General features: G+C 33.6%; 1 protein-coding gene across 1 annotated transcript; it reads right to left on the reverse strand.

The window, feature by feature from the left end:
* Nucleotides 1–7427: 7427 nt before the first annotated feature.
* LOC133188663 (uncharacterized) lies at nucleotides 7428–13806 on the reverse strand. The gene is made up of 4 exons (XM_061324168.1): nucleotides 13743–13806; nucleotides 10106–10669; nucleotides 9050–10000; nucleotides 7428–7759 (listed from the first exon to the last, which is right to left on the reverse strand). Exons 1-4 carry the CDS (start codon nucleotides 13804–13806, stop codon nucleotides 7428–7430), a joined length of 1911 nt encoding a protein of 636 aa, XP_061180152.1.
* Between the last annotated feature and the right edge of the window lie 1563 nt (nucleotides 13807–15369).

Here is a 15369-nt window from a genome sequence, read left to right on the forward strand (position 1 = left end):
GCCTGGTTGACCGTTTGAAGGGAGGGTTTGATGAACAATTGTCCAGGATTCTGAAAGCAACAAAATAGGCAGACTCTTTGGTCGAACTGTCCCCAAAATCAATTTATGCTGATTATTTTTTTTTATATTAAGTGTATCACATGGCCGTAGGAACCGGGGGGGGGGGGGGGGGCAAATAATTTTGCCGATATATAGATAACTATAGAAAACATAGTTACTATATGCTTGTGTCCCCTCAATAAAACCTGTTTTTTTTTTTTTTTGCTTGTCAAGGAATTGTTGGTTGATAGTGCCCCCTCAACTGAAAATGTACGGCTGTGCCCCCTCTAACTGAAATTGCTTCCTACGGGCCTGTATCATACGATTAACTTAAGTATTCAGCTAAGTTTCTTTTGAATAACTTAATAATGTAAAAGAAATTAAGAAAGGTAGTGTAGTATTCCTGTCTACAATTCACTTAGGACACTATTCTAATGAATATATAGATTCTGGAGATGAATATTTGAAAATCTTGATGGAATATTTTACACCAATTTCGACTAAGCCATTGTTCTATCTAAAAAAATTATCTGAGTGGCAGATGCTGAAAAAACAAGATTCACAAAAATGTATGAAACATTCTGTAAAGGTCATATATTGAACTGCAAATTTGATGGCACAAATTGGAAATAATATTTCAAGAATTTTGGGGGTTTTTTTCAGTGAAGATAATGAGTATCACTTGAACGAGGAAGCGAACCATGAATTCAAGGACATCAAAATGGTCTTGTCCATGTCGATATAATTTTGTCTCTTTCCACTTCTGATACTGAGAAGGAGGTTTAGCTAAAGTGAAATGAAAATGGTGAAAACAGACTAGAGATGCAGACCTCGTACTGAGATCTTAAACGATTTGATGCATGTTCAGTTTAACAATAAGTTCAATCCTATGCCCGCAATTCCTTTATAGAACTTCAGTGCTGTTAGACAAAAAAGGCCTTTCTACATAGATGAAAATAATAATTAAAGTTCTGAGGAGGAAGTTTTAATACCATTCTATTCTTCAGTCCAAAAGGTGGTTGACTGAATACTATGAATCTCACTGTAGGATCAACAAAAGCAAGTCTTAATGAACTGAATCATGAAATAAAATTCTAGTCTGATTATTTACATCTCAAGTTTTGTCTCTCAATTTAAAATTAAAGTTCCTTTAATAGGTGAAATAAATTTTAAACTTCATGAATCGAGTTTTAAAATAGTATTGACCGTCACGGTAGCTCAGTCGGCAGGGCGCTTGCTCCGTGATCTGAAAGTCGTGTGTTCGAATCACGGCCGCGACTGACCTAAGTCGATAAAAAATAGGTAGCAACTGTTCCTTCGCCAAGCGCTCGGCACTTTGGAGTGCAAGTTTCGGGTCTTTCGGATGAGACATTAAAAACCGAGGCCCCGTGTCACGGTAGGCGTGGCATGATAATCAATGGCCCTTATTGATGAGTGAAGGTCTAAGTTCGAAGCCCTTCACCTGTATATGGTGACGTCTGTATATGGTGAAAAATTCTCGAACGGGACGTAAAACAACACACAATCAATCAAGTGGTATTGTTTAATCAAAAACTTCACCTAAATATGTTGTGCATTTAAGGTAGAACAAAGCAGAATGATAAATTTTCCCTCAAATTCAATTGTTATAGTACAAAATAGATAGGCAAAATTTTTCTTCAAATCAAAACTGTTTGAAACTTTGATATTTTTTTCTAAGATAAAACATTCCTCTGTATGTGCAATATAAAAGAAATTGAACCACATATTTATTGCCCACATAAATCGAAATATAACCTTTCAGACCGTTAGAAAAGGGTTAAATTAGACATGCAACATCAGAATATGCATTGATTAAAAAACATAATTTATATATTACATATTTTGTGATGCTGCTTATAAAGGTGACCATTTTGTTTCTATAAATCAGTAAACTTTAATGATACCAGTGTATTTTAGTGCATTCTTTTGTAAAAACAGAACATACGTAGCTCAGGAATTGCAAATTACCTTGTAAATTAAATATGCTACACTTTAATATCTCTTAAAAGAAAATGTATAATTCAAATTTAGCAAAAATTCAACAGAATGGTTTAAATCAACAAAGAATGTGACACTCATTATAATGTGTCAAAATGAAGAAAAATGAATAGGGTTTGATATATTTTGGATTTTGAAAAGAATTCAATGCAAAAAGGGGGGGATTAAAAGAATAGGAAGATGACGTCATAATATTTGACCTTTCAACTCTAATTATGACCTTGAGCTTTACTGTACATAAAGCATGGAAACTCCTTATTCGTATGTTTGTCCAAATATCAGGTCTCTAATACAGAGCAATCAAAAGTTACACTTTATATTAAACAAGTATTCTGAGAGTATTGCATTAGCAATACTAGTCCCCTACCGGCAAGTTAAATCTGGTTCCCGTCAATAATTGAAAATGCCATAATTCTGTCAAAAATCAATGAAGTGAAACGAAATGCAAAATTCATCTGTAACTCATCAAGGTAAAGTCGCATACCAAAAATCAGCTCAATATCTGCAAGCGTTTAGAAAAAAAAATTGCAGAAAACCCTGAAAAATTGAAAAAAGATCGTCATTCCGTCAAAAATCATTGAAGCGGAAAGAAATGCAAACTTGATCTTTAACTCATCAAGATACACTCACATACCAAAAATTTGACAGACAGACAGAGGGACAGACAGACGGACAGACTCAGAGGAAACCTATAGTCCTCTCCGGTTTCACCGGTAGGGGTGTGGCAACGCACTTTGACAGAATTACGTACTTTGAAATTTTTTTTCAAATTGCGTTAAAATTGGGGCAAAATCAACGCACTTTGAAAATTTTTTCGAAGTGCGTTAAATTTGGGGCAAAATCAACACACTGAAAAAAATTTTCAAAGTGCGTTAAGAGTGTACAACAACATTTTTTTTACCATGAAGACAGTTAACGCACTTTGAAAAAAAATAGTTATAAAACAAAAATTCTGCACTTATATTTTAGTTATATTTCTTTCGAAAAACTGATGATCTACCCTCATCGGGAACAAGGAGAAGACAGGTGGAAGGTCCGTCAGCCCAACTCTTTATCTTTCCTATCCAAATATTTGTATTTACATAACTGGTATGACATTGATATACTTTCTCTGAATAAATTTGAGTTAACTCAAAATAGATGAAAAAGTGAGATAAGCTTTCCTGAAAAAAAAATTAACGCACCCTATTATATTAAAGAGAGGCTCAGGGGCCATATCGCTAATCTGAGCAACAATAGCCAACTGACTATACTTTGGCCAAAGTAGCTTTACAAAATCAAATACAATACAAAAAAGTATATAAAATGTATAAATAATTTTTCATCCATCTTAATACTAATCAAATAACTGAAAAAAGTCATCATATTGTGCGGGGATAAACATTTTTTCATACTTATCAAATAACTATAAAAAGACCATCATATTGTGCCGGAAAATTATTTTCAATGAGCATACGAACTTAGAAATTATTACAGACTGGTTAAGAAAAAAAGGAACGAAATTTTGCTTTTAAATTAAACAATCATTCCTCCATTATTTCTAAAAGACCCATTTCCCTTTTATAACATTTACGAGAACCAACCCCTAAAAATCTTAAAAACGTCTTTATCCTGCAACTACCCCTTGTATTGACCTAATAAAGGTAACCTAATAAACCAAAGCTTTATTCAGTCAATGCCCTAATAAAGCCTCGTGCACGTATTCCAACGTTCTAAAAGCATTGTGACGTCATGAATATTGCAATGTTTACGCCATGGCGTCTTAGTTTCAACTGCAGAGATGTACCTAAATCGGTTGAAAACAGCTCGTTTTGGAGGTCCTGTAAAAATGTGTTGCAGGATAAACAAAATACATTGAGACTGTCTTGAAATATAAGCGATATTTGGGCTCGGGTCGACAATAATAATCGGGATTGTTTATAAAATACTACCTTTTGTTGTCCTGAAAAATACTATTCTTTCTATGACTCGCCTATAAGTCGGACAGAGAGTTTTTGACCAAAATTTAACTCCCAAAAAAACGACTTATAGGCGAGTATATACGGTATATAAGATGTATCATCTTTTTTTTTGTTTCAAAATATGATAAATACATGTCATTGTTTATATTTTTCTCTCCAAAGATAATTAATTATTGACATAAAAATGATTTTATTCTTTTCTCTGGTGTGTTTTAGAAAAAAGGAGTTAAAATATATTTCGTGTTTTGTACTACCTTTAAAGAAAATAGTATCCCTATTACAAGAACATTGTATCATTTATAAATAATTTTAAAGTTCCACATTTATTTCTCTAATTTTTTGCGGACTTAATAAATTGCCGGCTGGACTATTGCATAGAAAATTTTGAGTCGATCCCTGGGTTATTAACTGAAGGCATATTTTTAGCACATCCCGAGAATTGTGCCCCCCCCCCCCCCCCTTCATCAAAAGAAAATAAATATTATAGTAAACTCTAGTGTACCATAACTATAGTATCAAAGTTTTTACTCTAGTTAATCAAAGTTTTCACTATAGTAAATGAAAGTATTTTTATTAAGGATTATATGTTCTCCAATTCATACATGCACATTTTTATTTCAAATGGAACTATTTCTTGTATATTTACGTATTATTTTCAAATTTTTCATCACAGTTATCAAATTGGAGATTTTTAGCTTTGAAATCTCAAAAATTTCTAGAGTACAGTTTCATAGAAAATTAAAGTATTTGCTATATCTAGTTAACTCTAGTGAACTAAAGTTAACTATAATAATTTAATTTTTGTAAGGTGCCTTGCTTTCAAAGTCTTATTACATATAGTAAGGACGCAATGGTTCATGGAATATTTAACTGTCTTATCTTTCCATTATAACTTTAAAATGTTTATTTTCAAAGTTATACATTCTGGTGCAATAGTTGCGGCTTAAAGGTTTTGAAAGACAAACTTAGAAGTAAATAAATAGTATATTCGGAAATGTCATGTTACAGGTGAAAGTTTCGGCTGAGGTTAAAATTTTTGAAAGTAGGTCTTTCATCATTATCAAGAGGACAAAAACCATAATGCATTCTTTGAGGTCTTTTACAGGTACATGTGAAACACACGAAAATAAATTAAACATAAAATAATAAAATATCATATAATGAGAAAATAACGAATGAATGAAAACCAAAAATATATATATATATTTTAAGGTCGAATTTCATGGACGAATTAGGGAGGTAAAAATCATGTGAAATTTAAAAGCATTAACTTCCCTTGATCAAAAATGATTACCAATGTTAAAACTTTTAAAAGTAGCATATTTGGAAAGGTCTTTTCATAGGTAATGTACTTATATGTATTTTGAAGTCTTATCTTCTCTCATGCAAAAGGTATTTCCAAATTTTATTATTAATTTTAAAAAAAGAAAACCAGTCGTCAAGGTCAAAATTCACAGTATATTTCAAAAGGTCTTGACACAAGTAATGTACATGTAAATATGAAAGCCATGTCTTAGTTTTGAACAATGTTAAATATTTTGTAACAAATGGGCAGACAGAAAACGAGATTCATAGCATAAAGAAAGAACGTCTGTGAATATATGCATTATCAAAATTTGTTGAGAAAAGAAAGAGGCATGTAATGCATTTGAACTACATGTACCTTATAGTGCTTCTTCATTCACTGCTATCAGATGTTGCTAAGTTGATAATAGGAAATTATTTTATAAATGCATCTTTTTTAATCACACAAAATTTCGTTCCTTACTATATGTTCAATTTTACTTTAAACAATTTAAGTGATTAAATTGAAATTAAAGAGACATACATGTAGACACAGATTTGAAGTTAATATTTTCTCAAATTTTCTGTATAATATGACTTATACATGTATGTTGCCATAGCATTTCACACGGAAATATAATAAAAAATCAAATTTTATCTGGAAATTATTGGAACAACGAATTTTGGAACGCGTTTGATTGACACATTCTTGCACTTTCATAAAGTATTAATTGATTTTAAGTTGTTTTACGTCCCATTCGAGAATTTTTCACTCATATAGAGACGTCACCATATTCGGGTGAAGGGCTTCAAATTTAGACCTTTACTTGGTACTCTGGGCCATTGAGCAGTGAGGGATCTTTATCGTGTCCACGCTTGCCGTGACACGGGGTCTCGGTTTTTGAGGTCTCATCCGAAGGACCCGCAACTTCCACACCCTGTGGAACGTAAACTGTTTTGTAAACAGGACACGAGCTCTGTTACTGTAAATATTTATGTTTCACCGGGTGTGTTCAATTTGTTAAACTGCACACATCACTGAGCACGGCCTGACAATACTGGTGAGTTGGTTTTGCTTTCTCACATTTCTACTCTGAATTTTATGTATTATATTGTTAATTTTTTTTTATTAATACACAAGATTTCTACTTTTCTTATGTATTAAGGATAAAATTTACTTTATGAAAGTATTAAGTGATCCTCGGACAATGCCAATGGTTAGAGTAATGCACACACACACTTTTAAAAATATCAGTTGATTATATACTAGTTATGAAATGAATTTATTTTTCTTTTCCCCTCTGTACACTGAGGACAGGTATTCCACCCCTAAGAGGACCTTATTCTCTATCTTAAATACCCATCACAAATAAAATACGCTGATATTAATTAAAAACAATTTGAATAGAAGAGGACTTACCAAGAGATTTTTTTTCAAAATATAATTACCTAACCAGTAATTAGTCAAAGTGAAAAACATGGTCTATGAGGAAAAACGAATATTTAAAAATTAAAAGCCAAATACAGAATACCAATAAATTCGAAGGTATAAATAGGCTATTTATGATTAGGAATAGAATAAGGACTGAAACGACTTTTTATTACAATGGTTTTTTATTAATTATGAACTTACTGGTAAGTCAAGGTCATTTGAGGGTCATTAATTTGGACACATTCCGGTCTAGCAAATAGGACTTGGATCTAAATATACTGAATATACATAACCTGTACATATCTGCTATGTATTCAATTTTGTTTGTTGAATCTGAGACAATTAGGGTTGGAATACCTTAAGATTCTTTACTAAGACACTTATCGAATGGCATGATTACTAATAATAACTAAACTATAATATATAAACTAATAATAAAAAAAATGTACTCTTTTGTTTAATTTAAATTTATTTTTTATTCTCAGCTGCAATTATCAAAACAATATTGTATCGTTCTTACATAAAGGTGTTCCATTTTTAGAATACAAAAAATTATGAATACGTTTATGTCTGTTATCATGTGAATGTTGTTGAATTTAAACAACAGATAACAGTTCCCAAATTTAGTGTTTATCACAAGGAAAGATGGAAATAATTTGGAAAAAGTTTAGAAAATTCTTTATGACATGTTTTTAAAACCGAAGTCCATCTGTCCATCCTCCTGGTTTGGATGCTGGAAGTCTCTGGCCTTGTTTCCATGAGGGGAGTATCTCCTCTTCGTCCTCATATTCACTATCCTCATCATCTTCCCTGCGTTTACCACCAAAGAATTTTAAGCAACAGCATCCAAGAAGCCCAACGCCAGTGATAGCTGTTACACCGATTAGTCCTATTTCGATATACTGGAACCAACCAGGAACTACAAACTTTGTTACAGACAAACTGCTGGTCGTGGGAGAAGCAGTTTTCGATGACACTGCAGTGGATTTTGACACCGATAAATCAGGAGATAGCGATGTGTAATCTAAAAGTATTAAGAACACCTGTTGTTTAGTATATTTACAGTGACTCTAATATGCTAAATGTATGTCAAAAGGACGCCATATACATGTATAACTAGATATCATTAAGATGGTGGCCATCTCAAAGGGCCCCGCTTTCAGCAACGAACATGAAAATATAAGGTAGTTGAAAAAGGGTTTATTTTGAAGAGGAACATATGTGTACTATTAAGGGATATGTTGTTTGAGTCTAAAGGGCTTCTATTGTTATAATAAAATATGGCACGAAAATCACGAGTGCTCCATACCCTCTATAAAAAAAAACGGCACAAAAATCACGTATGTCGCATATCCTCTATGAAAATTGTTAAGATATCCTCTATCAAAATATGGAAGGAAAATCACAAATGTTCCGTACCCTAAGTCAATTGGTAAAGTTTGAGGCTGACTGGACTTAAGGGAAAGAAATTATGCGTCGAACAAAGATTTTAAACAGAGAGGCTATTTTTTACCTTGACCCTTGACCTAGAAACTTTGTTCAAGGTCACTGCACATTCTTTGACCAGTGGCACTCTGTGAGTGAAGTATGAGCCACATTGGACCAAGAGGAGAGAAGATATGCTCCGGACAAGGATTTTTCATATAATTCTGCTATGACCTTAACCTTAGACCTAGAAACATGGTTCAAGGTCACTGCACAGCCTTTACCCAAAGACACTCTGTGGGTGAAGTATGAGCCAGACTGGGCCAAGGAGAGAGAAGATATGTTCCGGACAAGAGATCTCGGACGGACAGATGGACGGACGGACTGATAACTATAGGGCGCCCGCAGAAAGCGTTATTTCTAGTCCAAATATTGTTTACTGTGGTAAATTAAAACAACAAAATGAATGGAAGGGTGCCTCATAGATGTTGTAGATGCTGGTTTGTTAAAGGGGAAAAACAAGCCAAGATCTCGAAAAGTAATTTTGATGCTTGCTGAGAACAAGTTTTCTTGTTCATGAAATAAATCGGAATTAATCGCCACAGTGCAAAATATCATTTGACAAAAAAGCAGAAATATGTCATTTCATAGCAAACCTGAAATAGGCCTGACTGTAGTGGTGCGAATTGTACCCGAGAGAGAAACATTCTTTTTGTCTTTGGTTTAAGTATAATTACCTATTTTTTGCTTTTAAGAACTGTTCGAGAACATTGCAATAACATTCCTTTTTTTTATTTTTCAAGCAAAGTTTAACTGTATCTTTACAGCATTATTTCTTGCTTACGTAGACATTTTCCTAGTGTTGCTGACATATCGTCGATATACAAACCTGGAATAGGCATTGCTGGTGTAGTTATGGAAATATGGTTTGAACTTGCCAGACGCGTGGTATGAGTAACCCTCACAGTAGTGGTGGTGGGAGTATTTTTTTTTATGGTGGTCGTGGTGCTGGGTTTGGTGGACGAGGCAGAAGCTGTAGAGGGTTTTGGTGTAATGATTATTTTTTTAGCTGTAGAAATTTTGGTGGTAGAGGTAGTGGTTTTTGTGATAGGAGTTGTGGTTTTAGAAATGGTGGATGTGATGGTAGGGGTTGTGTTGAAAGTGGGTTTAATTGTCGTGGAAGAAGAGTCGGTTGTTGAAGATGAGGTTGTTGTGGTTAGCGTTGTAGTTTTAGGAGATGTTGTAGTTGTAGGAGTTGTTGTAGTTGTAGGAGTTGTAGTTGTAGGAGTTGTGGTAGTGGTAGGTGTGGTGGAGGTTGTAGTGGTAGGAGTTGTGGTAGTTATAGTGGTAGTAGTTGTAGAAATCGTAGTGGAAGGAGTTGTGGTAGTGGTAGGTGTGGTAGGAGTTGTGGTGGTGGTAGGTGTGGTAGTTCTTGTGGTAGGAGTTGTGGTGGTGATAGGTGTGGTAGTTTTTGTGGTAGGAGTTGTTCTTGTAGTTGTAGGAGTTGTGGTGATGATAGGTGTGGTAGATGTAGTGGTAGGAGTTGTAGTTGTGGTAGTTGTAGGAGTTGTAGTTGTAGGAGTTGTGGTGGTGGTAGGTGTGGTGGTGGTAGTGGTAGGTGTGGTGGTTGTAGTTGTGGTAGTTGTAGGGGTGGTGGTGGTTGTGGTGGAAGGAGTTGTAGTGGTAGGAGCTTTGGTGGTTGTAGGAGTTGTAGTGGTAGTAGTTGTGGAAGTTGTGGTAGGCGTGGTGGTGAAGGTTGTTGATTGAGAGGTTTTCATGATGGTAGTCGTTGGTTTCGTTGATAGTGTTGCATTGTCTCCCTTAACTTTTTTCAAAATGGCTGTGAAACAAGCAAAACTTGATTCATATGAGGAAGTCCTTAAAAACGTAATCAATTCAAAGAGATTGGTATCGTATAAGATTAACATATATGTATATTAATTACCTTCACAAGCACCGGATAAAGCTTTACCCCGTATTGAATTTAAATTGCTGAAATCTTGCACCATTATAACGTAATCATGTTTGGATGCAATTCCTTGCAACTCATCTTCGTTCGCGTCGCCCGAAATACCAATAGCGTATACTGTAACATTCATGTCATGAAGTTTTTTTGCTTCCTTTATTGTTTGAGCTGGAATCATAGATTTTCCATCTGTCAACACAATAACTAAAGGCAGAGCATCGGGTCTTTTTCCTTTCTGCAAAGTCAGAACTTCAGTCCGTACGCTTTCTAAGGCTCTTTGAGTCATTGTTAAACCGGGATGCGAGTAGTTGATCTGCTTTATGCTCTCCATTAATTGTGTTTTATCGTGGTAAGTGTCCAGATAAAACTCTATTTTCACTGAAGTCGAAAAGGTTATAACTGCCACTTGGGTTGCAGTTATCCCAATGTTGAAATCTTCAACAAACTTTGCAACGAATTCATTTTGCAGAACAAAATTATCACTCCCTACACTGCCACTTTCATCCAAGACAAATATAAGATCTGTAGGTTTTGGAGTACAATCTGCCAAAATAAAATAGTGTAACTTACACTTGTGTAAAGTTACCATTTGTTGTTGTTGTTTTTTACTAGTATGGCTAAAGTATCCTCATATCCTCAAGGCTTTAGCCTTTTAATGAAATGCATTGAAAATACGTGTTTAAATATTTAGCGTTTCCTTCAGACAAAGTATATTATAAATTGCAAAACAATTTCATTGATTGTACTACTTATGAGTCTTTTAACGCACATATACCGGTATCTTCCTCTTCCCTAGTAATACTCATGACCTCTGTCCTCGAGGCAAGGTCATGAGAAACCTGAAGGTTATCAATTTACACCACACTCAAGTTTAACGTTATGATAATGACTTAGTGTTCAGTGATCTTGACCTTTGATATATGACGACGACAAGGCAAATTTGGATTTACTACTTGTAGTAATAAATGTGTTTTGCACAATTGTATTAAACTGTTTTTTTTTTTTTGAATATTTGATGGGATAAAAATAAAAAACACAACAACAAAATACAAGAATTTGTGATTTTAAGCTTTTAGAGTTACGAACATTTAATACTTTGATATTTTTTCACATAAACATTATTTTTATGTTATAAAAAACAAACACTTCATTATAATTATGATTAAAAAAGCAATTATCTAATGTAAGGGTTACCTTTTACTTGGGATGTCAAGGTTGTGATTGCCGAAGATATAAAGAAGATCAAGAACAAAGACACGTCGCACCACTACAAACCAAATAGAAAAGATTTTATGTAATATGCAACTAAGTTAGGTGATTTTCAAACATCAAATGTACCGGTAAATCGTGTTCAGAATGTTTTCTTTTATCATAATGAATCTATTTAAGAAAGGAGCTTATTGCACAAAGACTGCCTTAGCTTATATATATATTTTTCGAGTTTATCTCGTGGTTTATGACTTGACAATTTATCAGCCAATTTACAAAATGTTCCTTAAAACACAACATAATAAAGCAAAACTCCTTTGCCAATTTATTTAAACTTTACTTCTTTAAGCACTGCACCAGGGATTATTGAAATAATTAGATTGTAGTTTCACTAGAGGGGAACCTTTATTCTCTTCAGTACTGTTTAGTTAGTTTTTTACCCAGTTATGCTAGCAATCCCCAAAATACCAGTAAATTTAAAGAACACATTTATCAAATTCCTTCGTCGTCAATTTTTTTTTAAATCAGAACAAAACTTCCTGAGTGAAAGTTTAATAAAAGAATTGTATTTCAATAGAATTTTTAAAAACATTTCCAATAGAAATCGTCATATACATTGTAAATAGCAGTATTAATAAATATTAACAATAGATATTTGGCATTAATCATACAAACATCATACAAACGTATATTTCACTAGAATGAAATAAACACAGAATAATAGAAATAGTGGAATTTAAAAAAAAAATATTTGTAATCAAACGAAATGCATTTATTAAGGATATTGATAAATAAAAAAAGTTATTAGCTATTGTGATTTCAGTACTGTATGCACTTAAAACTCATAAATTTAAATACGGTAGTAATATAATCGCGAGGCTTGTCGAGCGAATTAATATACACCATTTCAACGAGCTGCATAAAAGAAATTTTAAATCACACGTTCTATTTTCGTTTGAACAAAACGTTGAGATAACCCTTGTGAAACCTTAAATGACGTCTATCCAAATCGATGACCCATAAAATTGATGACGTCGCACTGGACATGCCGAAAGAAAGATCATGTACAAAATATGAAATCTGAGAAATCTGCGTCTTTAAAAACATATTTGACAATCTGTTGGAGATTTATTTCATACAAACTTTTGACTGAAAGTTGTAAACATGAATTCTACACTGAAGTTATTCTTTGTAAGGCGACATTGCTCATCAGGGTGCTAGGCTACTTGTAGATTCGTGGTTAGTTAGTTATAAAGTATAATGTCAGAAAGCGTTGTTGAAAGTGGCTAGACTTCCCTGTATAGTCAAACAGCTGTCAAAGGAATCTAGCACCAACAACTTAACTGCTGGGCCTAAAATTTCTTATGAAAACGATATAAGAGGGGGAGGAGGGGGGGGGGTAACATCGTCTTCGCAGTAGCCAGTACGGATACATTGATGAAATTTGAGATTTCACTGAGAGTCATTTTCTTGCTTTTAACGCACATTTTTGCTCATTATCATTCATTTCAGAACGCAAGAATTTTCACAAATCGAAGTTCCGATAAATTTGCATTTTAAAGCAAGGGATTATATATATATATATATATATATATATATATAGAAAGCACAGAGAAATTCACTTTTATAAGGATACCCACTTCCGCCCCAGCCCGGGGTTGAACTCTCGACCTACGGAATCTGTCTCCTAGCAGTACAGGAACAGCGCGCTAGACCGCTCGGCTATCTAGGCAAGTTAAAAACTTGCTTTCGATGCCGATGGAATTCTCGCGGCGCTGTCCTATACTACACGGTCATTGAGAATGGAAGTGAGATACAGTTATTTGGACATTAGTTTTATTAGAGGATCGTTACCAATACATGTTGTAATGAAATTAATTTTTATTTATAAAGCACATTTTACAACAACTCTTAAACTAACATAACTGCCCTAAGTGAAGAAATATTAATATAGAAAGCTCTGTGCTTTCTATATTAATATTTCTTCAGTTCGAAACCAATGTACAATTCTTCGGTTCGAAACCAATGTACAAATTACCAAGTTTGACGTCCGTCATTAAAGGGTTCTCAAGTTATTGAATAGACAATATCTTCCTTTGTAGTTTGAATCTTGACCTTTGACATCAAAATCAATTAGGGTCATTTGCTTTTTAGGGGATATAAGTGTAACAATTTTTATGTCTGTAGAGCAAGGGGTTCTCAGACCTGGTGGCCTTGGTAAACTGGCCAAGGCACTGTGCTTTCTATATTAATATTTCTTCACTTTCTATAAGCAGTTGCTAAGCAAAGGTTAACAGTTCCTCGAAAATTAAAATGTCCGGACAACATCTGCTTTTTGTTCATTTAAAGTTTGGTTGTTTTAAAATGTTTTATATCCTATATGACATGATTTCTCGGACAACAATACCAGAATGTTTGCCTCTCGGTAACAGGAAACCCTGGAGTGTTATGTCGCCCTCTGCCTTCGGCATTGGGCGACATAACACTCCAGGGCTTTCCTGTCACCTCAGGGCAAATATTTTGGTATGTTGCCTTCGAAATATCCGATTATTACTAAAATTTAACGGAGATGGTGATCTGTTAAAATGTCTTCCTGCTTTTTTGCGAGCTTCAAAATCTTCAAATTCATTGCATTTTTCTGTAAACCTGTTTTTTTTTTCAATTCTACTAGAATTTGTCGAGGGTCTAAAGGATTTACATGGAAATGTCGTGTTTGCACAAACTAATATCGAAACTTTTTCTTAATCATAGGATAGATTACATACTTAGTTTATGTTGTCCAAAGTACGGATGAGCTTTGAGAAAGACATCATAAAGAATATCATTTAAAAAAATGGAATTCTGTGAATTTATCATGAAACAGTTTATTTTTGAAGATGCTCTCACAAACTTTAACATTTATAATTTTTTACAAAAACACTTCAGTGTCAAATTTAGTGATAAATATTTCAGTGAAAGTTTATAAATATGAAAATTGACTTTGACATTTGTTAGAATTTTTTTTACTGTATATGAATGAATAAGGGCCATTTAAATTATGAACAACTAAAGTAAAAGAGACGGTAATCGTACTCAACTCTCTGTTTTTCTCCTATGACATTTTATCAAATAACTTTACGCTCCTGATAATTTAAGTGATTATACATTTGTCAATTTGAAATGAACTGTTCCTCTCAACATTATATTTTAAGTAGTTTATAATGATACTTGAGAAAAGAGAGCAAAAAGAATTTTGTTTATATTTGCTTTACATCTCTTGAGAAGAATATCAAGTTCCATCTTATTCTTATCATCGCTAGCGTCAAAAGTCGCAAGGTAAATATAGATAATTTTTGAAGTGGACATGATTTACTCAAATTATCAAATTCCTATTCTTGAAACGGATTTTCAGCGAACAGATATTATTTGCCTTAATGAAATTTAGCCGTCAATGGTGTCAAAAATGAATGGGAGAAGATAAATATCAAATGACATATCCAGCGTAAGTACCTCCATCTATCCAGGGTAAGCATGGACATTGGACACTGTCCGACTAAGGGTACTGAAATAGACTTAAGAATTAACAACACAAAAGATATTGAAATAGCTAAAATCATTATGATTTCTTAATCTTTTCTCTCTTTGTGAATTATGTCCAGTCAGTGAAGACAACTCAAACTTTTCGCGAATTTCTCCTTTTGTGCATAATTAATTGTGAACGCCACTATCTCGCACGTGCTTTTCCTGCATTAATATCATCACTTCACTGTGATGAGTCCAAGATCTGTGTCTGATTTGGACATTTCAACAACATTTTGTGATGCTGACTCGATAGGAGTTGAAGTATTCAAGATTGGATGTAAACTACAAACAAGTGTTCATTAGTACGCTAATCAAAGTCAGCAATCGGGCCCCAATTCTAAAAACTAATGAAAAAAATTAAATTAAAATTTGTATTTCGAATATCTCTTTTATTTATTTACTTTTATTAAAGAAACATCAGTTTTAAAACGTCTGTGTATGATTTTCAAATTGAAACCTGTCCTTTAAAAACT

The sequence above is a fragment of the Saccostrea echinata genome, unplaced genomic scaffold, assembly GCF_033153115.1.
Source record: "Saccostrea echinata isolate AGI-Se365-2 ecotype Australia unplaced genomic scaffold, CSIRO_AGI_Sech_v1 ptg000016l, whole genome shotgun sequence".
NCBI lineage: Eukaryota > Metazoa > Mollusca > Bivalvia > Ostreida > Ostreidae > Saccostrea > Saccostrea echinata.

What these genes read in the sequence shown, in the direction of transcription:
- LOC133188663 (XM_061324168.1), bottom strand. Translation starts at nt 13,806, where the DNA reads ATGCCGAAGGCAGAGGGCGACATAACACTCCAGGGTTTCCTGTTACCG. An exon ending in ACCGAGAGGCAAACATTCTG is followed by an intron (nt 10,670 to 13,742) that starts GTATTGTTGTCC and finishes TTATTTTGGCAG; the next exon opens with ATTGTACTCCAAAACCTACA. An exon ending in TTTATCCGGTGCTTGTGAAG is followed by an intron (nt 10,001 to 10,105) that starts GTAATTAATATA and finishes CTTGTTTCACAG; the next exon opens with CCATTTTGAAAAAAGTTAAG.